The 24,078-nt window shown below is 64.8% G+C and overlaps 3 protein-coding genes across 8 annotated transcripts in view; 2 read left to right on the top strand and 1 right to left on the bottom strand.

Moving 5' to 3' along the window:
* The window catches only part of SLC25A44 (solute carrier family 25 member 44), a 29,180-nt gene extending 11,022 nt beyond the window's left edge, over positions 1 to 18,158 (top strand). The window contains exons 4-8 of one of the 5 annotated variants that reach the window (XM_059145995.1): positions 9,363 to 9,430; positions 14,613 to 14,718; positions 15,273 to 15,373; positions 16,341 to 16,536; positions 17,678 to 18,158. In XM_059145995.1, coding sequence (XP_059001978.1) covers positions 9,363 to 9,430; positions 14,613 to 14,718; positions 15,273 to 15,373; positions 16,341 to 16,536; positions 17,678 to 17,731 — 525 coding nt within the window. In that variant the 3' untranslated portion in view covers positions 17,732 to 18,158. Of the gene's footprint in view, positions 1 to 34; positions 354 to 1,598; positions 2,550 to 3,713; positions 4,231 to 9,362; positions 9,431 to 10,001; positions 10,096 to 14,612; positions 14,719 to 15,272; positions 15,374 to 16,340; positions 16,537 to 17,677 lie in introns of those variants that run through there. The other 4 variants (XM_059146000.1, XM_059145998.1, XM_059145996.1 and 1 more) reach the window with 4 other exon arrangements.
* A 138-nt stretch (positions 18,159 to 18,296) lies between these two features.
* BGLAP (bone gamma-carboxyglutamate protein) lies at positions 18,297 to 20,197 on the top strand. Of its 2 annotated transcripts, XM_059146002.1 has the most exons (5): positions 18,297 to 18,944; positions 19,231 to 19,489; positions 19,621 to 19,659; positions 19,742 to 19,811; positions 19,924 to 20,197. In XM_059146002.1, exons 2-5 carry the CDS (start codon positions 19,426 to 19,428, stop codon positions 20,051 to 20,053), a joined length of 303 nt encoding a protein of 100 aa, XP_059001985.1. In that variant the 5' UTR covers positions 18,297 to 18,944; positions 19,231 to 19,425; the 3' UTR covers positions 20,054 to 20,197. The 2 variants fall into 2 exon arrangements, with proteins under 2 accessions (XP_059001985.1, XP_059001984.1); XM_059146001.1 differs by lacking the exon at positions 19,231 to 19,489.
* Positions 20,198 to 20,501: 304 nt separating this feature from the next.
* On the bottom strand, positions 20,502 to 23,992 carry PAQR6 (progestin and adipoQ receptor family member 6). The gene is made up of 8 exons (XM_059145994.1): positions 23,845 to 23,992; positions 23,210 to 23,286; positions 22,675 to 22,802; positions 22,365 to 22,570; positions 22,093 to 22,219; positions 21,675 to 21,771; positions 21,436 to 21,586; positions 20,502 to 21,157 (listed from the first exon to the last, which is right to left on the bottom strand). Exons 2-8 carry the CDS (start codon positions 23,258 to 23,260, stop codon positions 20,883 to 20,885), a joined length of 1,035 nt encoding a protein of 344 aa, XP_059001977.1. The 5' UTR covers positions 23,261 to 23,286; positions 23,845 to 23,992; the 3' UTR covers positions 20,502 to 20,882.
* Positions 23,993 to 24,078: the final 86 nt, after the last annotated feature.

Below are 24,078 nucleotides of genomic sequence, written 5' to 3'. Positions count from 1 at the left end.
CTGTCCCGGGATGATCGTCCCTGTGCTCCCTCAGCTCAAAGAGAGCTCCCCGGCACCTCGTCCGAGGAAGCAGAATCTGAATCTGGGTGTGTCACAGACGGGTGGCAGGGGCTGCGGTGTGAAGCTTTAGGTGAGAATACTGGGGAATTGTGACGTCTGAGGTGGGTAGGGCTGGAGGGCAGCTGTGCAGGAGAGTGGGGTCGCTGGTGAGGCTGGGGGGGGAGAAACTCAACAGCTTGGAGGTGAAGTCCTCCCCCTGATACCAGGATGCTGGGACGGAGGTGGCCGGTAAATGTAGGTGTACTCGTCCCTAGGAAAGAATGCCGCCCCCACACACTTTTTTAAAAGATTTTCTTTATTTATTTGATGGAGAGAGACACAGCAAAGAGAGGGAACACAAGCAGGGGGAGTGGGAGAGGGAGAAGCAGGCTTCCCGCCGAGCAGAGAGCTCGATGCAGGGCTCGATCCCATGGCCTGAGCTGAAGGCAGACGCCCAACGACTAAGCCCCCCAGGCACCCCCCCACACACTTTTGAACGAATCAGTTGGCATCTGATTGGTTTGCAGATAACAAAGTGCACAGGTTCCCTCCTCTTCTGAGGCTTATTTCGAGTGTTCCGTGAGGAGACCAAGGGAAAGGACAGGTGTCTGCTGCCGAGGCACTGCCGGGCGGGAGGGGACAAAGCGCGCTGGAGGCCTGGAGGCTCACCCGAGCGGCCCTGCCCCGGCTGTGGCTCTGCGGGAGGACAGGGAGGGCAGGGGGCAGAGGCGGGCAGAGGAGAGTGCTGCCCAGGAAGAGCAGGGTGTGCGGAGGGTGTGCGGAGGAAGAGCGGGGTGTGGTGTGCGGCCGGAGCTGCGGGACGTGGGGGGAGGGGCTGACGCTCCGAGCCCATGGCCTTGTGAACATCGCCCAGTCTGGGGAGGCGTGACACGGAGAGCTGGTGTCCTGCGCCGTCTGAGGGTCTGAGTGGGACCAAGTGTGCTTCGGTGGCAGGGTCTGGGGGCACAGGAAGGGGGCAGGACTGTCGAGAAGAACAGAGGAGGTGCCAGTTTCAGCTGGACTCCGGTGTGGCAGGGAACAGGGGCCTTGGGGGGTGTGTGGGTGCCAGCGTGAGGGGAGGAGTCCAGCCTCGGGGACTGAGGGACTGAAGTGGTCGGAATGGAAAGGACAGAGCGGCAGGACCGCGAGTACCCGGTCTCCCTGAGGCCAGAGGGACGCAGCCAGGGCAGGGCCGCGGCGGAGGGCCGGCCTGACGGCGGTAATAGCTCGCACTAACAGGGCGCCGGGGCCTGCCAGCGGGACCGCTCAGACGACTGCTCAGACGACCGCGGCGGGGCCGGGGGTGCTCCGTTGCTGTTGCACGCGCGAGGGCCCCGAGCACAGAGTACACTCCCCACGGGGCTGTGCTGTCGGTGACCGGTGACCGGTGACCGGGGAGCAGGATCCGACCCTGGCAGGCGGGCCGGCACTGGGGCCCACACGCAGCCCCGGGCCACCCTGCCACGCCCAAGCACGGTCCCACCCCGGACCCCAAGGCACAAGGCTGTGCTGAGCGGCTCTGACCGCAGCCCGCGGCCCTCCGCTGTGTGCTTCTCCAGGTGGAAGGCAAGAGCTCCATCATCCTGACCTTCAGACAGCTGATGGCGGAAGAGGGGCCCTGGGGCCTCATGAAGGGCCTCTCGGCCAGAATCATCTCAGCTACGCCCTCCACCATCGTCATCGTGGTGGGCTACGAGAGCCTCAAGAAGCTGAGCCTCCGGCCGGAGCTGGTCGACTCCCGACACTGGTAACCCGCGGCGGGAGCCAAGCCCACTGGTGGCCGCGCTGCTCTGGGGCAGGGGCCGCGTGGGGGGGTGGCGCCGCCTCCCGACGGGCTCCCCGCCACCCCACATCTGCAGCCCTACCCCAGGGGGCCTGTCTGGGACAGGGCAGAGACGGAACGGCTCTTGCTGAAGAAGCTCCACACCGGGACCCCCTCGCCCGTTACTTTTCGTTTTCTTGCCCTGCTGGGCTCCCTGGCTCAGTCCCGGTCCTCAGCCCCGTCCTAAGGAAACCCACCGTCCAGTGCCACCGCCCCACGCCCTGCGGAACCTCTTCTGGCTTCCCCCACCGTCTGTGTTCCTGACACCCAGACAAGAGCTGTACATAGAGCTTGCTTCCCGTCACTGGTCTTCTGGGCCCTCAGCCCCGCTCCCATCGGCTGCCACGAGCCCTCTCCCGCTGCCTTCCGCGGGCCCGCTCGTGTTTACTTCGGGACTGAGCTGCCCGCCGGACTGCGCTGCTTCTCCCTGCCCACGGGGCGCTGGAGGCACGGGCCGGCACTTCCGCGCGGGGAGTAGGAGCAGCGAGAACCTCTGGTGTTCCAGAGCACTTGTCCTCTCTTTGGAGAGGTATTAGGTCGGGGACAAGTGTTGATCCTTTATCTTGTGTGTGTTTTTTTAACACCTGTGAACTAGGTACTGTCAGTCCTGCTGAAGCGCCAGTCCTGCAGTCAGAGCCCACCCCTTCCTCAAGACAGGTGGAAAACGCGGCTTTTCCCTCAATACCAATTATCTGTCCCGTCCACGTTCCTTCCGAGCCAGCAGCCCCCGGACGTGCAGGCCCGGGGTGACTAGAGGGCCTGCCAGGCAGAGAGAACAGCCGGTCCGGGGAAGCCCAGTGGAGCTCTGGGCCCTACGCAGTGGGGTCACCCATGTCTGTACCCGGGTCCGCGGGACTCACGGACACACAGGCCTCACAGCGGGAGCCTCCGAGTCGTGGAACCACTGGTGTCTCTCTCCTCATCCCAGTGAAGAGCCTTCCCGGTCACAGGCCTCCCGAGGGGTGCTGGGAGAGTCAGGAGCAGGCCACGAAACCACCTGCCCACGACCGCTGCACTTACCAGCCCGACACTGCCCTGCGCGGCTGCCCGGCACTCCTCCTTCCCCACACGCCGCTGCCACCCATGCTGCCGCACCCACAGAGGTTACACGTGTGGCTGGAGGAGCCTTCCCGCCTCTCATCAGTCCCACCCCGGGAATGGCCGCGGTGCCGTGAAAGGTGCTAGCTACCCGAGGCCTTGACACTTCAACGGCTGCCCCCTTCTGTCTCCCTGGCCAGGTCAGAGCCAGACCCCGCTTCTCCACCTCTGTCCACCGGGGTCTGTTAGATCTTTGAGGGCGAACCCCCTTCACCTCCCTTTGGTTTTGTGTCCCCTCTCCTCCTCTGTCAGGTGTCCCCCAGTGTCCGTCCCCTAGTGGCTCCCCCCCACACCAGGGTGCACAGGTGACTCTGACCCACTGCCCCTCAGTCACCCACCTGCCCAAGAGCCACCAGGAGGGTGGAGGCCAGGGCTCCTGTCCCTGCAGTCTCCGCGCTTCGCTCCACGCCTCCTCCCTAGAGGCTGCTGTCGGCCCCACGCTGGCCACTCGGGGGGCCGTGGCAGGAGGGGGCGTGCGTGCGCTCAGACTGCTCCCCCCTGCCCCGCCCCGAGCTCCCCATGCGGGGTGCCAAACCCCCCCCCCCCCGCCCTCTCTACCTCTCCCTCTGTCTGGCTGTCCCTCTGTCCACCTCTTTCTCCGTGTGTCTACCGCTCCCTCCTTCCTCCACCTCTCCCTCTGCCCACCTCCCTCCCTCGCCCCGGCCGGTGTTCGGACAGGGGGCCCCGACCCCTGCGGGGGCGGGTGGCCTCGGGTTACGGAGCGCTCGGGTGGGCAGCGGGCCGAAGGCGGCGGCCGCTGGACTCGCGGGGGGCTGGTCTGTGGCCCGCCCCGGAAGGAACGTGGGACAGCGGGGCGGCGGGCACGCAGGTGCAGCTGGCGCGTGGCACACTGGACTCTGCGAACGCGAGCGGCGGACACCCGCCGATGCACTGTACGAAGCCTCTGCCGTGTGATTAAACCTTTTGACCGAGCCCCCGGGCGTCCGCGTGCGCGTGGTCCCTCGGCCCGCCGGAGCGCGCCGCCCCGCCCCCGCGGCTCGGTGACGGACACTCGCCCCTTCCAACCGGAGGCGCCCGGTGCCGGGCCGGCCAATCGGGAGGCCCGGGGGGCGGGGCGAGCGAGCCCGTTAGATTCGGCGGTCGGAGTTCAAGATGGCCGCAGCGCGCCGCGTCCACGCAGACGGCGGCTGCGAGGAAAGGGGGCCTGAAGGGTCGTGTCCAGCCGTGCCCCCCGGCGCCACCATCCCGAGGGTGAAGCTCCTCGACACGCTGGTGGAAACTTTCCTCCAGAAGCTGGTCGCTGCCGGGAGGTAAGAGGCGGGAAGCGAGAGGCCGGGGAGGGGCGCGGCGGCCGCCCGGTCACGGGGCCTCGCGCCCGGGTCGCGACTGGCCGGGCTCCGCCCGCGGTCACGTGGTCGCGCGCGCCGTCGGGGGCGGGGCGGGGAGCTGGGCGCTGGGCCTCCGGGGCGGGCGTGCGGGGGCGGGCGCCGGGCCGGCCGAGACCGAGGGCCGCGCGGGGAGGGAGCCGCAGAGCACGTGACGCCGAGCGGAACCGGGGGGCGACGGGGCGAAGGCTACGGACCAGGCTTGTGCCAAGGCCCGGAGGTCGTCGGGGCCGCCGGGGAGGGGCGCCCGGTGCCGGACACTGGTGGCCGCTGGTGGCCTCCGTGCAGGAGCGGTTCTCCTGCAGTTGTCGCAGGAAGGAGCCTGGTAAAGCGTCCGCAGTTGCTCGCGTGGACCCGTCGAAAGCCACCGCCAAGACCTGCCCAGGCCAGGTCGCTCCTGTTTTAGGTATTTCCGTCTTCGCCCCCGCCCGCCCCCCTCCATACACCTCGCTTTCTGTGGGCTCGGTGTCCCGCGGGGTTGGGGCGGGAGGCCTTGCCCGCAGGGTCGCCGGCCGTGCTGCCGGAGCTGGAGGTGGACCGGCGGTCGGGGCGCAGGGCGCCTGCTCTCCGGAGTCCAGTGCCATCAGGAGAAGGGACTCCGAGGAGTAGAGCGGCGGGTCGGGGCATCTGGGTTGGCCAGTGCGAGGAGGGGACACTGGTGTGTTCGCCTCCCTGAAAAACAGGTTTCGTGCCTGTTTGTAAGTGGACGTGAGTGATAATGGGCCCGCGGAGGCCGTTCTCACTGAACACGCTTGCGTTACGGGGTCACCACGGATCCTGGGTGCCTGGGGTGCAGGGCCTGGGCCGCCTTTCATTCCCTGGTGGGCATCCGGCGCTCACCCAGCCGGGGGCAGACCCCTGGCCGGCTCGCCCGTCCTCCACAGCTCCTGCCTGGGCCGCTGCCCTTGTCCTTGCTTTTGCCCGAGCGCTGAGAGGGGCCCTGGCTTCTGGGGTTCGCACCCGCCTCTGCCTGGCCAGGTTGCTTCCCAGGAAAGCTGTCCCTGTCTCCTCCATCCTCACCGGCACCGGCGTCCACCTAACCCCTGCCGCTCTGAAGGCGTGGACAGGGCTGTTCCACAGCAGTTCCCGGGCCCCTCGCCGCACTTGTCAGTCACGTGGCTTTCCTTGTCTGCCGCCCGCCGCCACCAGGTTTTCTTTTTCAGACTCATTTTCCTAAGATTCTATCGATTAGTCAGAGAGGGAGACAGAGAAGGAGGGGGCCCAGCAGGGGCAGCAGCAGAGGGAGGGGCGGGCTCTCCGCTCAGCAGGGAGCCCGATGTGGGGCTGGATCCCAGGACCCCAGGATCATGGGGAGCTTAAGGTAGATGCTTAACCGCTGAGCGACCAGGCGCCCGTTCTGCGGAGTTTTAACGTTCTTCAAAGAACTCACGCATTCTTACTAGGTCACTACCTCGTACTTGATAGTTTCTGTTACTGTCGGGAATGTTCTCTTGTTTTCTGTTTTCTTTTAAAAATTACTTACTGATGACTTAGAGAAACTATTGCTTTTTGTGAGATAGTTGTATCCAGCAGTCTTGCTGCACTCTTCCCGAAGCGTAACCTCCTCCGAGTGCGCGGGTCCCCGGTGTTCACCGGATCCATTTCCGCGAATGAGCGCGCCCTGTGACCGGCACCCGGATCCGGAACACCCCCATGAAGTGCCAGGCGCCCCGTCCCGTCCACCTGCAGCTGGAAGGGTAACCACTTTCCTGCCTTTTGTTACCCAGACATGAATCTTGCCTGGGTTCCCCCCCCCCCAACACTTTATCAAATGGAAGGAATCCTGCGGTTTGTGATCTTTTATGTTGGACTCTTTTCCTCGACACTGCCCTTGTGAGATTCACCCACATCGTCACCAAGGACTCGCGGTAGTAAACAGTGATGTCATCGTCTTCGCCTTCTTCCTCCTTCTCCACAGTGTTTAAGTTTTGGCTCTGTATAGGGGCGCCTGGGGGGCTCGGTGGGTTAAGCCTCTGCTTTCGGCTCAGGTCGTGATCCTGGGGTCCTGGGATCGAGCCTCCTGTCGGGCTCTCTGCTAAGCGGGGAGCCTGCTTCCTCCTCTCTCTCTCTCTGCCTGCCTCTCTGCCTGCTTGTGATCTCTGCCTGTCAAATAAATAAATAAAATCTTTAAAATAAAAACAGTTTTGGCTATGTATTTTTGAAAAATTATGAAAGTCTCTATGTGTTTCTAGTTTTCTGAGAGGTTTTTAAAAAGTCAGGGATGCCTGGAGGTCTCAGGTCACGATCCGAGGGTCCTGGGATCGAGCCCCGCATCGGGCTCCCTGCTCGGCGGGGAGCCTGCTTCCCCCTCTGCCTGCCGTTCCCCTTGCTTGTGCTCTCTCTCTGGCAAATAAATAAAATCTTAAAAATAAATCCTGTTTATTGTCATACGACTACTGCTGGTTTCTACGAATTTACCACCTTTCCTATTTTCATAGTTGTTTAATTCTTGTTTTTCTCTAACGGTCTCGGTTGACTCCTCGCACGCCGCACCGCCGTCTCCGGGGCAGGCGCCGCGGCGGCTCCGCTGCTGCTCGCAGCCTCCAGCTCGCTTCTCTGGCCCGCGCCCGCCCCGCCGGCCTCTGTCCCTGGCGCTCCTTCACCGCTTCTTGCCTTTTCTCCTCATGTAGACCGTGTCTTGTGAGTCTGCGCTTGGGTCCATTTTTCTTTGCGTCATTCACGAGTCCTCGATCGCGCCGAAGCCGGCTGCGCGGCCACAACCCGTCTGGGTCCGGAGTTCTGAATCCCAGTGCGGATGGGACGTCTGGTGTGGTCTGGTACATCGTGGCGGGTTTTTTGCAAATCTCTGTCTCCGGTACCGGTGCCTTTCCGGGGGGACGTCAGGGACCGTCTGTTCCCGCTGAAGTGGCGGGTTGGTCGTGAACTTCCTGGTGCGGGTAGTTACCGCGTCATTCGTGCCGGCGGCCAGGCTTCAAGCAGCCGCGGAAGAAGTTGTTTAATCCGTACACCGGGAAATGTACCCTCGTGGTGCACAGCACATTCGCAGACTTGTACACCCGTCGCCCCTCTCTAGTTCCAGAACATTCTCACCACCCCAGAAAGAAACCTCGTGTTCGTTGCAGTCACTCCCCATCCTCTCCCAGCTCCCCGCGGTCCCCGTCTGCCCTCTGTCTCGTGCGCCCGCCTGGTCTGGACTCTCCGTCCACACAGAGCGCACCGCGCTGGCCTGACGCGGCGGCCTCTCGCACTTCGCATGAGGAAGGATTTCGGGGTTCGTCCCTGTCGCCGTGTCAGGATTTCCATCCTTTTGTGCCCGGATTGCATTCTGTCGCGTGGCCCTCCCACCCTGTTTCGTGGCTTCTGCCCCGGCGGGCACGCGGCGGGGCTGTTCTCCGGGGACGGGCGTCAGGAACAGTGCTGGGAAGCTCTGCTGGCTCCCGACGTCACTCCCGGTGTCACCGTCCGGGGAGGTGCCAGGCTGTCCTCCGGCGCAGCTGTGCTGCTCTGCGTTTCCACCGGCTCAGTTTGCCCTCACCCTCGCCGGGCTCCTCGCCGGCGGTCTGTCTGCCAGAGGCCGGCGGCTGCGCGCCCAGCAGCGTCTCCCGTCTCCTGTGCCGCAGGTCCGCGCTTTCCTCCGGACTCCCGGGCTGAGCCCGTCCACGCGCTTCTCCACCGCTTCCGGGTCTTCTTTGGAGAACGGCTGACTCAGATGTTTCGCCTGTTATTTATGTATTTGTTTACATATAGAAATGTTTTTCATTTAGGGGCGCCTGGGTGGCTCAGTGGGTTAAGCCTCTGCCTTCAGCTCAGGTCATGATCTCAGGGTCCTGGGATCGAGTCCCGCATCGGGCTCTCTGCTCAGCGGGGAGCCTGCTTCCTCCTCTTTCTCTGCCTGCCTCTCTGGCTGCTTGTGATCTCTGTCTGTCCAATAAATAAATAAAATCTTTAAAAAAATAATAAGATTCTATTTTGGGGGCACCTGGGTGGCTCAGTGACCTGCCTTCAGCCCAGGTCATGATATCAGGGCCCTGGGATCGAGCCCTGTGTCGGGTTCTCTGCTCAGGGGGAGCCTGCTTCCCCCTCTCCCTCGGCCCCTCCCCTTCCTGTGCTTTTTCTCTCCCTCTCAAATGAATAAGTAAAATCTTTTAAAAAAATAAAATTCCATTTTGAATAATCTCTACTCATGGGAAATGATCACATTATGATGTTAGATTTTAAAGCCAGGTTATGGAGGGAAGCACGCAGACCCCATGAGTATGATCTTTCTCTGGTATTACAGTTGCAGGCGCGGGGGTGCCCGGCAGCTCAGTGGCTGGCGCTGCTGGTCTTGGGGTAGTAGGTTCAGGCCTGTCCGTTGAGTATAGACATTCCTTAAAAAAATGAAATCTTAAAATAAAATTGCAGTTGACTAGTTGACACATTACATTTTACAGTCTTTTACAAATGACCATTACTAGTTCAATTTGGGCTTTGTTTTTTTAAGCTGTTCCATTTTTTGGGGAAGTCTGAGACGATCTCTCTGACCTTGAAAAGCTCCTCCGCCCAGAGTCCGGTGCCTAACTGCCTGGTAGGGGCCACAGCAGCCTGAGGCGGTGCAGACAGGCGACGGGGTGGGGGGGGGGGGTGTAGGACACAGCGGAGAGGAGGGACAGGGATGCCACGACTCCCAGCTTGCAGTGCTTGGGCGCAGGGCGGTGCCGGCATCGGGAGCTGGGGAGGGAAACAGGTCTGGGGTCAGAAAGCTGTTTGGACAGGTTCGGGGTTCTCTGCGCCTTCGGTTCCCCCTCCTCGCGCCTGGCCCAGCCCAGGTCGGTATTCTGCCTGCACCCCACTGCGCGGTTGGTTCCCAGCCCGCGGAGCAGCACAGCACAGCGGAGCCCCTCCCGGTGGGAAGCCGTGCCTCTGCACCCCCAGGCCTCTCCCCTTCTCCGCAGCAGCTACTGGAGACACGGGGCTGTGCAGAGACCACGCTCACGCGACTCTACTGCAGTACTGCTGTTATGAGGATGTTTTTCAGAACGGTCGTTGTTACAGTGTCGTTCACCTCTTACAGTACCTGGGTCATAACTTAAGCTTATGGTGCTGTGTCCACACAGGAGAAGCAGCACTGCAGGGTTCGCCGCCGTCCGGTCGCAGGCAGAGTCTTGGCGTGTGTGCACCGTGGGTAAAGGGGCCGCTGTACAGTTGCTTTGAGGGATTTTTAAAAATCTTTTTGTTAATATTTATGAAATCGGAAGAAGTGTTTTTCAGAAAAAGTACCACAATTTCAGATTCTCACTATTAAGTTTCTGGTAGTTCCCGAAGTTTCCAAGCAGTAAAAGTTGAGGTTACAAGGGGCCTGTGTCCCCACTTGAGAGAGAGCCGGAGCTCGAGCAGGGAGAGGCACAGAGGGACGGGAGGAAGACGCGGGGACCCGGAGATCGCGACCCAGAGGGAAGGCCGACCCTCACCATCCATGCGCCCCTAATGGAGAGGAGTTTTTAAAAGCTAACTTGTGGGCGCCTGGGTGGCTCAGTGGGTTGGGCCACTGCCTTCGGCTCAGGTCATGATCTCAGGGTCCTGGGATCGAGTCCCGTGTCGGGCTCTCTGCTCAGCAGGGAGTCTGCTTCCTCCTCTCTCAGTGCCTGCCTCTCTGCTTACTTGTGATCTCTGACTGTCAAATAAATAAATAAAATCTTTAAAAAAAAAAAATAAATAAATAAAATAAATAAATAAAAGCTAACTTGTTGCCACAGTCGTCATCATGCATCACGGACCCGTGCGGTCCTCAAGGAGCCCGCGGCTGCCCGCTGAGCCCAGCACCCAGAAGGGGCAGCGGGGAGGAGCCACCCACCGGCACCTGCTGGTGAGCCGGCCGCGGGGCGGTGTCAGACCCCCGGCTCTGTCGCGGGCTCGGAGCGCCCCCTCCCTGGGCTGGGGCCGAGGCGCCCTCTGGTGGGCGGTCGGTGGAGGGCGCTCAGCGGGGCCACAAGCTCGGGGTGGGGGTGGGGCGGTGCTTAGAGCTGCAGGCCCGCGGGAGGGGGGCAGTGGCGAGCCTTCTGCAAAGCCCTGCCCTGACCGACCTGGGGGCATGATTCTGGGCTTCCATATGTTGAGGGTAATTTTTTTAAGTTAAATTTCATGATACGGGGCGCTGGGGTGGCTCCATCTGTCCAGGTCTGCCTTTGGCTCAGGTCATGATCTCGCATCCTGGGATTGAGCCCCACATCGGGCTCTCAGCTCCGCGGGAGGCCTGCTTCCCCCTCGACCTGCCGTTCCCCTGCTCCTGCGCGCTCTCTCTCTCAAACAAAATCTTTAAAAAAATAAATAAACTCGTGTGGTAAAGTCAGAGTTTTTAGTGCAGTTAATGAGATGCTCCTTCTATGAGTTCAGACCACGGGGATCTCCGTTCCCGTGGTGCGCGGGCTGGAGAACAGGGCGCTCTAGATCTCGGGGTGCTGAGTTCCAGCCCTACATGCGGCACAGAGGTTATTTTTAAAACGAACTAAAGGGACGCCTGGGGGGCTCAGTCATTAAGCGTCTGCCTTCAGCTCGGGTCATGGTCCTGGAGTCCTGGCATCCAGCCCCGCATCGGGCTCCCTGCTCCGCGGGAGGCCTGCTTCTCCCTCTCCCACTCCCCCTGCTTCTGTCTGTTCCCTCTGTCACTGTCTCTCTCTGTCAAATAAATAATTTAAATCTTTAAAAAAATATAACTTAAAAGAGTATAAGAGAAGAACTAGATTAAAATCAGTTAATATAGTCATTTGTGTTTTGATAATTAGTACATTTCAAACATGACTTTGGTGATAAATATAGCCCTCTTTGGGGGGGGGCACAGCTTAGCCTTTTCTCTGTCGTGCGGCCAGTGGGGTCTTCTTTCGGCTGGGCGGGCCTCGAGCCGGCCTCTGCCACCAGGACGCTGTTAGGGAGCTCTTGTCTGCCGGGAGGCTTCTCGACGCCGGGAAGCCAGCTCACCGTTGGGCACTTCTGTGGGCGCCGTGAAGCCTGCGGTGGAATCAATGCTACTGACAGTGCTCGTCTGCGCGGGGTCCCTGTGCTAGGTGCGTCACACGCGTGACTCGCGGGAGCTCTGTGAGCGCAGACACTTACTTGCCCGCCGGGCGGAGCAGAACCCAAGGCTCGGAAAGGTGCGGAAGCTGTCACACGTCACTCATGCGACAAGCGGTAGAGGTAGGGTTTGAACCCAGACAGACGGACAGGCCGTGAGCCGCAGAACCAGTGCACGTAGCCACACGCAGCTGATGGGCCCCTTGCGTGCCCTTGGAAGGCCAAGGCTGGGGCACCGTCCCAGCAGGGGTGAAGGGGGCTTGCAGAGAGCCCCCCCCCCCCGGGGCTGCTCCTGAGGGAGGACTCCTCTGCCAGATCAGTGCACACCCGCTGGCCCTGGGGGCGCAGTGGGGGCGCTGGGCTGCAGCTGCCTCCAGCCCAGATCCGGGCACCCCGGACATGCAGGGAGGGGACAGTGTAGGAGCGTGACGGCCCCGAATGCTTTCCAAAATGCATCACTTGACCTGCTTTTCTCTCAAAGTATGTTTTTAGAAGTCACAAGGGCATTCAAACTGTTCCCGAGCCTGACCCTGCTCTCGAGAAAGGAACTCGTGGGGTGGGGTGGGGTGGGGTGGGGTGGGGGCGGGAGGGGGCACACAAAGGGACGCGCATGGGCTAGAGGGTGAGGTCGCCCGGGGCACACGGAGTCGCACGCGGTGTCCACGGGCCTGACCGCAGCGCGCGGCGCTCTGCAAGGGGCATCCGCTGCGGGAGCGCCTGCCACGAGGAGAAGCTGTTCCTCCCCGGTTTCCCGTGTCTCCTCCAGCTGGGGGTGTCGGCTGCACTTCTCGGGGTCGTCCTCACACCGTGGGAGAGCCACAGCGTCGTGCCGTGAGCCTTACATGAGCAGGCGTGGCAGGGACCTCGCAGTGTCCAACAAACAAAGCCGGGATCCCCGTGCCCCCGTCTCCCCCACGCCGTCCTGCAGTCCAGCCGCCCGCCCTCCACTCCCGGGCGGCCCGCGGTCACTGCTCGGGGATCTGCGTGTGTGGGCTTTGCCGTCACTGAGTCCTCGGAGCCCAGCGGGCCACGCCGTGACCTCCACAGCAGCACTGGTGGGCGATGGCCTGTCCCTGATCCCCGGGCCCCGCATCCTCGCCACCACCACCACCGGATGCCGGAGCGCAGGACAGGGGCCCACTCAGACCCTCCACCGGCCAGCAGGCCCGGAGGAGGAACAGGATCTCCGGTGTCCGAGCCAAGTCTTTCTGAAGCCACAATTACCCAGTTTCGTTCCAGCCCGCTTGGCCGGATGTCCTGCATCGCCACATTCCTCTTGTAGCCACAGACTGCGTGGCAAGTGGGGCTGTCAGGACACAGGACGCCTGGGGCCCCGCCGAGGCTGAAGGGTGCCAACCTCTGTCCCTGATCCTGCTCACGGGGCCAAGGTTTAGCCCCCACAGGTGCTGGTGTCCAGCGGGCACCGTCACGACAGGGAGAGACCATCCCTCACGTGGAGCTGCCAGCAGAGGCTTGCAGGTGGCCTTCTGGAAATAAAGGCCTGGCCTCTGCACGTGCCAGTCTCCAAGGTGTCAGTGCTCAAGCCGCAATCGCAGGACAGCAGCGGCGCCCCGTAGGCGGAGCGTTTCCAGACAGAGAACGGCAGCCGCCCCGGGGCCCCAGGAAGGTGCTGGGCCGGGAGGCGGCAGTAGCCTTGCTTCTAATATCACCTGCGGACAGACGGCAGGACTTCGTGTCTGGGGCGGTTGAACAGCAGGTTCACAGGTTTCCTGCGGACTAGCAGATGTCCCTCGCAGGGCCCCGTGCACGCACAGGTGTCACCCGCTCCGCAGACGTCGTGTAGGGCAGGAGCTGGTCGGGAAGGCCAGGAGCCATGAGAAGGGGGGACCAGCAGTGAACCCCGAGCAGCGGGGGGCTAGGCGCCGGCTTCCAGGGACACAACACCATGTGTGTCCCGTGGCCCCCCAGTCTGGCCACACAGCTGGGGAGCGTCCGATCCCCCGCCGAGCACAGTGTGGGCTGTTGTGTGCTTGGGGACTCCGGGCTCAGACGCTCCTGTGGGTCACTGAGCTCCCCCCACCGCAGCTTAAAGACCATCCTGAGAGCCTTTGCCTTCAAAGTGCCCCCCACGAGCAGCCGTCCCCATGTCCACGTGTGCTCCCGCGGACGCCCCAGGAAGGCCATGCGGCTCCCTCCCAGGATCACCCAGGACCTGGTTGGCGGCCAGCACGCCGGCAGACGGTGGACAGGCAGGAGGGAGAAGGGAGAGAGAGACGAGAAAGCAGGGAGTGGGGAGGACGAGCCTCCGTTGCCTTATTTGAATTTCTTTGTGCAAGAGAGCAAGCCCCGGGGAGTGTCCCGGGCACCCTCTGATCCTTCCAGCTGTGAGGGTGGATCCGGGGACCAGCTTCCAACAGCCGGGACAGAGACCTCCTTTTACAGGGCGCAAACAGGGTGCCCAGGGGCTCCGTCGGTTAAGCGTCTGCCTTGGGTTCAGATCATGATCTCGCCCTGGGATCGAGCCCCGCGTCGGGCTCCCTGCTAGGGGCGCGTCTCCGGCTCCCTCTCCCTGCCGCTCCCCAGCCCTGGGCTCATGCTCTCTCTCTCTCCCTCTCCCTCAGATAAATAAAATCTTTAAAAAATTTTTGTTAAATAAAGGCATGACAGTAAGAGGAATTCATTACCGCACTAACTAGCAGCCCCAAGGTGGGTGGCTCTGGTTTGGTGTTTCCAGCGCATGATGATGTCCTCGGACACCCCAGTTCCCCTCTTCCGTTCAGCCTCCTCAGGCCATGAGCTCTGCCCTCAGGCCAAGGTCCCCACGGAGGCCTGAAGCTGGAGCCACTGCCGCCTGCACGGGTCGTCCCCTCCCACAGAAGGGGCACTGCTTCCTTCCTGTGTGGCTCCTTTACAGAGGAAGGAAACCTCTGCCAGAGGCCACCTGTCCTGTCCTGTCCTGCTGGAGTGACCAGAGCTGCTCAAGGACCGCAGCCCACCCCCGCAGCAGGACCTCCCCGCCCCCGGGAGTGGGTTGGACACTGTGGGGGCGGCTGGCACGGAGTGTTAGCTCCCGGTGATTTGAGGCACTGTGGCTGGACGGGGGTGACCCACTCGTAAGGGGAGACTCCAGAGCTTAGATGGCCTCTGCTGTGGGGCGGGGGGGGGGGGGGGGCGGGGATCAGGTGCGGCTGAGTGGGGCTGCGGGTGGCAACCACAGCCTTCCCCCGGGGCCGTGGACTTGATGGCCGGCCCCTGCGGCAGGGAGACAGAGGTGGCCAGGCCGGGCGCAGGCTGGCCGGGCGCTTGACCCTCTGCCGGCTGTTTGTCCTGCCCGCCAGCTACCAGAGATTCAGCGACTGTTACAAGCGTCTCTGCCAGCTGCAGCCGGACGTGACCCAGCGGATCCACGACAAGTTTGTCGCCCAGCTGCAGGCGTCCGTCCGGGTGAGTGCCAAGGAGCCCAGCAGGGGGTGCTGGCCCTCGGGGTCCCCAGGGCTCAGCGCTGCCCTCTGTGGCTGCGGGCTGCCGTGGCCGCTGTCAGTTCTCCAGCGTGGCTTTGCTCTCCTGCCCGTGGCCCGGGCTGGGGTGTGTGCCTGCTGCCCCCCGGGCTCCTGTCCTCCCCGCGTCCCCAGTGCCCAGGGCGCAGAGGCGACACGTAACCGTGGGCAACCGTGGACCGGCCTGCTGCGGGGAATGCGAAAGAGGCCAGGGCTGTGTTCGCGTGTTGAAGTAACCGTGGTGTCTCCAGAGGGCTCCATGTCCGTGTGCATCTGTGTGCGTCCGAGGCACCGCGCTGGGCCCTGGCGGTGGCACCCCGAGGGGCTGGGCGGGCTCTGCTGTCCGCTTGGTACTTTCTGTCCTTAATTATTAAAGCCACACGGAGAGAAGTTGGAATGTTGGTATGAAGACAGGAGTTAGCCAAAATCTTACCGGTCCTGCGTGTGTGGGCCCGGCGGGCTTGTCCGGCGTCTGAGTGCTGTGGCCCGCCTGCCCTTCAGGAGGAGATCTCGGAGATCAAAGCGGAGGGGAACCTGGAGGCGGTCTTGGACGCCTTGGACAGGATCGTGGAAGAAGACAAAGACCGCACGGAGCCGGCCTGGTGAGAAGTGTGGCCCCCGGGGGAAGACGAGCCCTAGAGCCGGCACGTGCTGTCGGGGGCTCACCGCCCACGGGGGACCGTCCTTGGGGGGCGCTCATCTCGGGATCCACCTGGCGGATTTGCAGTGCCTGTCCAGCCGGGTTTTAGTCACTTGTCCATTTCACAGTATTTAGGGGACCCCTACAGTGCGCCCCCAAAGCTGACCTTCCTGTGGCTCGGGGCACCCCACACAGGATGGGGGGATCCCAGGCTCCTGCCTTCCCCAACACCCCCTGCCTGATTTTAGGCCAGAACCAGGAAACACCTTTCTCATGCCTTCCAATTTTTTATGCTTTGTGACCTTAACACATAAGAGAATTGGGTTTTAGAGCTAAAAACGAACTTTTTTTTAAAGGTTTTATTTATTTGACAGAGTTTATAAGCAGGCAGAGAGGCAGGCAGAGAAAGAGGAGGAAGCAGGCTCCCCGCTGAGCAGAGAGACTGATGTGGGGCTCGATCCCAGGACCCTGAGATCATGACCTGAGCCGAAGGCAGCGGCTTAACCCACTGAGCCACCCAGGCACCCAGAAAAACAAATTTTTTAAAGAACCTCTGGTGGCTTCCACCCCCCTGCCCCTCCGAACCAGCCCGTCCTCACTGCGGGCCTTGGGGACTCGCGCTTTCACCTCCAGACCCGCCTGCCATAGCTTCCCAGGCGGCCGGCACCAGCTGGGCCTCTCGGGGTGGCCCCACTTGCTGAGGAGCAGGGACACAGGGTCCCACAGGCAGAGGCCGTGGCTGGAAGGTGGCCTCCTGCTCTGGAGTGTTAGACATGGGGGGCCACCTGCGGCTGGCGGGTGGGGAGAACCAGGAGAGGGGTCCCCGGGCGCCTGAGCCGAGAGCCGGCCGGTGAGCCCAGCAGTGGGGGCCCGGCCCGGCCCGCTTGAGACTCACCCACACCCGTGCTCCCCCCACCCCCGCCACCCAGGCGCCCCAGCGGGATCCCCGAGGCAGACGTGCGCAGCGTGGCTGTGCCCTACTTCCTGCAGCAGCGGGACGCGCTGCAGCGCCGGGTGCGCAGGCAGGAGGCGGAGAACCGGCGGCTGGCGGAGGCTGTGCTGGCCGGGCGGCGGCAGCTGGAGCAGCTGGAGCAGCAGGCCCGGGCCCGGCAGCAGGCCTGGCAGGTGGGTGTCCCCGGTCGTGTCCCCCGCTGTGGGGCCTGATGGCAGGTGGCAAGCCCAAGGAACAGGCTCCTCCTGTTAGGCTCGGTGGCCTGTGGTTGTGGGGTTCTCCACGAGACCCCCAGGAGCTTTTGGGGGCGCCCGGAGGCGCAGTCTGTCAAGCGTCCGACCCGGTTCAGCTCAGCTCAGGCCATGCCCTCGGGCTCGTGTTCGGATCCCCCCCTCCCCCGCCCTGCAGTCAGCAGAGTCTGCTTGGGATTCCCTCTCCCCCTCCCCCCTCCCCCTCAGAGCGGCTCCAGTCCAGGGCTGTGGGCACCACTGCTGGGCTCGCTCCGTCACCCAGACGCGCAGCCCGTCTTTACTCGTAACCACTTGCGGGTTCCCGGGGCAGGCCTTCCTGTTCCATTCCTCGCCACAGTGGGTCCCCACATCCCAGGCTCCCGGGTCCCCGAGCTTCGGAGGCTGCAGCAGGAGCCGGCCAGTGGCTTGCTCGCTTCCCTCCTGCCCTCACCCCCTCCCTGGCTCTGGGGCACTGGGCAGCAGGTACCCACAGGGTCCTGACCCGGGCCTCCTTGGGGGCACCCTGCTGAGTCGTCAGGCAGTGTGCTCCCCGCCACTGCCACTCTGTCCCCACGAGGCCAAGGCTCACTCTCCTGTCTGGAGCCCGACTTCCACGCCGGCCAGCCCTGACGTTCAGAGCTGCTGTGTTCAGAGCAGGGTGCACAGCCCCTGCTCAGAGCCACAGCAGCCCCAACGCAGCCAGAGAGCCCCACTGTGTGGGCGGTGGGTGCCCTGGTGAGCTGGTGCGTGACTCCGTGTGGCACCCGCAGGGCTGTCCGTGTCACAGCCCATGGCCCAGCTGCGACCCTGCTAGTGTCAGGGGACACTCGGGGGCCCTTAGTCATGCTGGGCGCTGCTCTGGGGAGGCCCAGCCTCGGTGGCCATGACCGCCAGCCTGCCTCAAACACTAGCTGAGTAGGGGACACCTTCCACAGAGGTCTTTGCCTGCCCCTCCCTTGCTGGGCCTGTGACCTGAGCCGAGACCCCTTCCGTGTCGCTGGGGGAAAGAGGCCTGGGGTTAGGCCAAGTGGAGGGAAAGGTTTACGGTTTCTCCTGGGCTGTGTGTCCCCTCTGCTGCTGCCAGGCCCTGCACAGAGAACAGAAGGAGCTGCTGGGCGTGCTGGGGGAGCCCGAGTGAGGAGGCGGCCACCGGACCAGGAACAGAGGGCAGTCGAGGGCCAGGGCCAGGGCCGGCTGCCCCTGAGAACCAGTGAAGTGGTGGCCAGTCCCTGAGTGCGGATGGAATTAGCCGGAGGATGACGCCTGACCAGCCCTTCTGCGTTGGGGGCTCCCTTGAGGTCACACACACACACACACACCTTCAGACCCTTCCCTGTTCTCTTCGGACGCGAGGGCTGTCGGCCAGCACCCACGCCGGGAATCAGGCCCCAGGCTCTCTGTCCTGCAGGTCGGAGCCAGCCGCCTGCCCCGCCCGTTCCGGAGCACCCCCGGACCTGGCCCGGGGCATCTGTGTTCGGGTCGCCCTGATTGCCCCCTTGCCAGCCAGCCCCAGGGCCCTTGCCATGTTCTCCCCACATCCGTAAATAAACCTCCTCCGCTTCCTACACTGTAATCTGCGTGGACGCTTCCTCCGCGGGCCTCTCCCAGCCTCTCCCAGTCTCTCCAGGGTCCAGGTCCCCCCGCGAGGCCCCCCGAGCTGCTCTGAGAGCCTCCAGGCCGGGGCGGGCTGGTGGGGGCGCCGCTGACCACCGCATGTCCCGTGCAGGGAGGCAGCAAAGCCTCTCGACCGGGAGACCGGGACCCCAGGGCCAGTCCTTGTCTGCCACCCGGGTTCACTGTGACGGGGGCCCCAGGCAGGCCTCCCTCCATCTCGCACATGGTGAGCGCCTATGCACGCGCACACACGCGCCGACGGGCAGATCTTCTGACCGGCGGGTGAAGTGGATGCGTACACGTGGGGCACAGAAAAAGCCCCCCGGATGCTTGGCTGGGGGCACTAGAGACACACGGGCAGATATCAAGGGACCCTTGCTGGCTGCCCGGAGCCCAGCAGGGCTGCGGCATTCACACGGGAGACCCCCTCCCGCCCCGCTGCAGGCCGCAGGGTGGGCAGCGAGGCGGCATGAGGGCACCCTTTCCCCATCCTCTCCAGGCTGGACTGAGGGGTTGTGGCCCTCAGGGGTGCTGGGGTGGGGTTTTGCAGGCCGGACGTCTGTCTCGGAAGACCGGTCCCCATTGTGAACCCCTAGGAGAGGACCAGAGAGCCTCCGTCTCCTCACAGGCCCTGTCTGTGCCCCTGCGAGGGGCTCCTGGAGAGGGTCCCCAGCACCCCTACATCAGGCCTGCCATGGACGTCCCTGTGGGGATGGGCACCTCCACCCTGCCTTGGGGTGAGTGAGGGCATCGCTGCCTCGGGCTCCCCCTCCCTGGGGTTTGGCTCCTGCCCTTGGCTGGCGGTGCAAATCACAGGCTTCCAGAGGCAGCCCGGCTCTCCCGGAGCCTATTTTAGACCTGGAGCCCCCCTCTCTCCCCCGGCTCCCCCGCCCCGGCCTGGCCCACTGGTGCTCAAACTGAGGCTGGAGCCGGGGGACTTGGGGTGCGCCCCCTGGGGAGGGGCCGGGCCTGCCCAGGCAGCTCCAGTTCCAACCACAACATCCTTCGGGGTTTGGCCTTTAGAGCTGGGGCAGATGACTCCCACACGGCCCTGGCACAGTCCCCTGGGACCCGCCCACAACATGGGGGGCGCCCCCCTCGCCTGCGGGGCTCAACTAGAAGTATAAGTGGCGCGGGTGCTGGCCGCGGCGAGAGACAGACCAACTGAGGCCCAGCAGCCCCGCAGCCGCTCACGGACACAGACAGGACAGACCGGCCATGAGGCCCGTGACGGCCCTCACCCTGCTGGCCCTGGCTGCACTCTGCCTGGCGGGCCTGGCCGGTGAGTGGCCCGCCGGCCCCAGCCTCCCCTCCCCTACCTGCTGCTCACCCAGCCGCCCCCCCTCCTATGGGCTCTGTCCTGGGGGTGGGGGCCGGGACGAGCAGGGCTGAACCAGACCCTCTCCCCTGCAGATGCGAAGCCCAGCGGTGCAGAGTCCCGCAGAGGAGCAGGTATGAGGCAGGGCCCGTGGGGGGGTGCGCGTGTCACCCCGCAGGCCCCGAGCCCCCTGACGCCCGCCTCTGTGCCCCACAGCCTTCATGGCCAAGCGGGAGGGCAGCGAGGTGGTGAGGAGGCTCCGGCGCTACCTGGACCCCGGGCTGGGGTGAGTGCTATCCGGGGCCCCGTGGCTCCAGACCGGGCCTGGGGACGCGTGGGGAGCCCCAGGGCCGTGGGCGCTGCGCCTGGAGGCTGATGCCTCTCTCTCGGTGCGCCAGAGCCCCCGCCCCCTACCCGGACTCCCTGGAGCCCAAGAGGGAAGTCTGCGAGCTCAACCCCGACTGCGACGAGCTGGCTGACCACATCGGCTTCCAGGACGCTTACCGGCGCTTCTACGGCACGGCCTAGAGCGGGCGCCCTGATGGCCCTGGCCAGCTGGCAGCCCTCCCCGCCTCCCCCCCGCACCCCCCCTCTCCCCTCACCTCCCGTCCCGCAAGGGTGGGGTCCCCATCATCCCGCTGCTCCAGAATAAACTCCGGAAGAGGAACTGGGGCCGTGATTCTTTGTCTGTCTGTGGGGTTTTGGGGGGCGGTGTGGAGGGGGTGGGGAGGCAGGCCTTTTCAGTCTCAGTGCTCCCCCAGATCTGCCGTTGACTGGTTTATTTGGAAGCATCGAAGGGAGCTTTCTAAAGGTTTAATTATTAGGGTCCCCCCTCTAGCCCAGCACCCCTCCCCCCACCCAGGACACCCACTTCTGTGGAAGACCCGAAGGCCCGGACAGCTGGAGCGCGTGGCTGTGCGGGGGACAGCCTCTTCCCCGAGGGCAGAGAGCCCCTGGTGGGGGAGGCAGGGTGGCCATGGGTCTGCAGGCCGAGCGGGGTCGGGGGTCTAGGTTAGTCCTGTTAGTGCTTCCCCGGGCTTGGGAGAGACTCGCAGCCAGAAGCGGGACCAGGTGTCAGGGCCTCAGCACCTCCCCGTCGCCAGCCTTCAGCTGCGGCCTGGCACTCGCGCTGCTCCTCTCCGACCCTCAGCACTTCCCCGGCCCCGCTGAGCTCACCGTCGCTGCCCCTCTTGCTTGCCGCCGGCAGCAGCGCCCTGGCCCTTTCGGCTCCTCTGCCCTCTCTCCGCAGCCGCTCTCGCTCCAGGCTTCCATGTGCCCCGCCCATCAGGGCTGGGCTCCTCCCCAGCACCAAGGCCTGGCCTCCGCCTTCCCCCAGGGCAGGCTCAGAGATGGGGTCTCACTGCTGTCTGGCCTTCATACCCCCCTCCAGGGGGCCGCCCTGCACCAGGGGGCAGGTGCTGGGGGCCCGAAACAGGGAGCTTGTGAAGGCAGCAATGATGAGCAGGTTCCCGGCCACCGCCAGGCCCAGCACGGCCACCGTGCCTGCCAGGCCCACGGGGGGCTCCTGCGTGGCCAGCCAGGCTCGGCGAGATCCCATGTCAGCCAGCACGGCCTCCAGCTGGAAGTGTGTGCCCAGCACGGCACAGATGTGGAAGAGCTGGTGGCTGTGGCCTGTGGGGGGCGGGCAGCTCAGGGCACAGACTCCGTTCCCAGGGCCACCCTGACTACCTCCTGCTCTGGGCGGGCTGCTCCCCTAAACGGGGACTAAGAAAATCTAGAAGGCCCCCCGGTCCCCGTGCTGCTGGTTCCACTGTTATGTGGGGAGGGGGTGCGCCTGGACCCTGGGTGCTCTCCCTGGCTGCGGTACCCCATTCCTCGGTTCGCTCTGCGCTCTGGGACGCTGTCTCCCCTCACCCCTTCCTGGATGGGCACCAGTCTTGAGCTCTCACCGATGTAGTCGAAGCGTCCCGGGGCCAGCCGCTCGGGCAGGTGGGAGGCGAAGAGGAAGCCAGTGAGCAGGGCGCACAGCAGGTGGTAGCCGTGGCTGGCGCTCAGCGCGTCCTGCCCGCAGCCGGGGCCCCTGTCCCAGCACAGTCCGAGCTGGCAGAAGACAAGCGGAGCTGCCGGGAGGGCCTTCGGGAGTGAGGGTCTGGGGAGCAGGGAGGGCAGGAGCCCTGGGCTCCCTTACCCGGTAGAAGAGAGGGAGGTTGTCAAACAGGAAGGGGTAGGCGAAGGCGGCCGTGCGGAGGACCTTACTGAGCCCAGGGCTCTCCAGCTCGGGGAACCTGAGGGAGGGAAAGGCTAGTCACCACCCTTGCTGGCGGTGGTCACTGAAGGTCAGGGGTCCTTTGGCCAAGATGGACTGTCACTAGCTTAGTGGCCATGAAAGCCCTTAGGGCCTGGGAGCCTCTGTAAGTGACCACACCCGTGAAGGCGGTGGACACCCGCCCGCCCGCCGCTCCAGGGTGGCCGTGAGAATCCAAGGAGACGGGGCAGGTTTGGTGCTGGGGGAGCGACCCCGGGGGAGTCCTCAGTCCGGTGTGTCTCGGGCCTCCAGCTGTGTCCTGTCCCCCCGCCTTCCCCCTCCGCACTGGCGGGAAACCCACCGGGAGTAGCAGGAGAGGCCGGTGCACAGGAAGGAATTGAGCGCGGCAGCAGGCACGAAGAGCCGGTGCAGGCGGCTGTGCAGCCAGGAGGCCGGCATGGAGTAGGCGGCGTAGGGGAAAGCACAGCCTGGGGAGCGAGGGGGCGGGGCTGGAGCTGACGTATCCAGGGCGCGCCCGCTCGGCCCCGCCCCCAGAGCCTGCCGGCCCCGCCCCGGAGCGCTCCGGCCCCGCCCCCACAGCCTTCCGGCCCCGCCCCGCCCCGCGGGGCTCACCCAGGCTGTAGAGGCTGAGCGCGCCGTAGTCCAGGAAGTAGCAGATGTGGCGCGCGCGGGGCGACATGGAGCTGAAGGTGTGCGCGCAGCACGACGCGAAGGGGTAGAGGCAGGCGGGCAGCAGGAAGACGAGCAGCGGCCGGTGGTACGGCTCCGCCCGGAAGCCCGGAGCCCCCGCCAGCGCCAGCAGGCGCCACACGAAGTACCTGCGGCCGGCAGGTGCTCAGGCCCGCCGCCCACCCGCCGCGCCCGCGGGCCCCGCGGCCCCTGCCCCTCCCCCCCCCGGGGACCCCGTCGGGGCGCCGCTCACCAGGTGGGCAGGAAGTGAGTCCAGATGTTGGCCGTCTCGTTGGTCATCTGGAAGGAGCTGAGGACGCAGTCCCGGGCCGAGCTGCTGGGGCGGCGATAGCCAGACAAGATGCCGTCCTCCCAGAACACCTGTGCGGGGCCCGGTGGGGCACAAGGTCGGGGGGCGCCACTGGGCCCGCCCTTCTCTCCGCGAGAGACCTCCACAAGCGGCGTCGAAGAGACTGGGCTGGAGGTCACTCCCGCCCCAAAGCCAAGCCAACTCAGAGCCGCGCCTTACCGCGTCCCAAATACCCAGAGAGCGGAGGAGAAAGCCGGGAGGCAGTGGGAAGGGGACCAGAGGGGAGGGGTGAGGTGGGGCGGGGGGGTCAGGGAGAAGGGACTCTGGGTGGACGAGCATCCTGGGCTCTGGGGAGGGGTCGCCAGCAGGTTCCTTAGACAGCAGAGGGATGCCTGCAGGAAGGAGCCCCCCACACCCACGCCCAGCCGCTCAGAAGGGGAAGCCTGGGGACGGGGAGCTGGTGGGTCAAGCCCCTCACCCGAGGGACCTGGTGGACTCGGAGGAGCTGGGGCAGCTTGAGACTGAGCATGGTGGCCCGGCACCTCCACCCGTGACCTAGAGACAAAGCGCGGGGTGAGGGCATCAGGTGTCTGCCCCCATCCTGGGCCCCTTCCCACCCCAGGCAGGCCGGGCCTGGCCACCGGGAGCCGGAGTGCGCTGTGCCCGCAGGTGCGCGCGGGAGCTGGCGTCCTCCGTCATACCACGTGCCCCCGTCCCCGCCTGGGGCGTTCGGTTCGCGAGTGAGAGGGGCTGCTCAGTTTCAGCCCGGGACAGACAGTGCAGGGCGCTCCCCCGCGCGAAGGCAGCCCGGGTTAGTAGTCCCAAACCCCGGACCCGGGTCCCCAGCCCCCCGTTTCCGTCTCTGCGGAAGCCTGAGTCAGGGAGGTCAGTGCCAAGAGCATCCGCGCACCCCCCGCCCCGCCCCAGAACGCCCCCTGGCCCGCGGAGCCCCGCCGAGCACAGAAACTGACCGCGCTCGCCCAGAGCTCGGGAGAGGCCGGATGGCCGCGGGAGTCGCAACGAATCAGGGCGAGCCTGGCTCTTCTCTAAAGACTACACATGTGCCCCGGGGGTCCCCGACCCTCCTGAGCCCCGTACCCCTCAGCTCCAGACCTGGGCTCTGCCTCCGGGTGGCTGCGGCCCCGCGGCCCCTCCTGCCTCGCCCAGGCACATTCCTTGGCACCACTGGAGGGGCTGGGCCAGCCGGCGGGTGGAGCAGCCCCGGGGGAGGGAGAGGAGGACCCTCCCCCTCCCCCAGCCAAAACAGCGCGGCAACAATACAGCCCCGCCCCGCCCCTCTTCCTGCCTCCCGCGCGGCGGTCTGGGTGTGTGCCTGTGCGCGGCTCA

The sequence above is a fragment of the Mustela lutreola genome, chromosome 14 (assembly GCF_030435805.1).
Source record: "Mustela lutreola isolate mMusLut2 chromosome 14, mMusLut2.pri, whole genome shotgun sequence".
NCBI classification, from domain to species: Eukaryota; Metazoa; Chordata; class Mammalia; order Carnivora; family Mustelidae; genus Mustela; species Mustela lutreola.
This window is presented reverse-complemented; position numbering and strand designations above follow the sequence as displayed.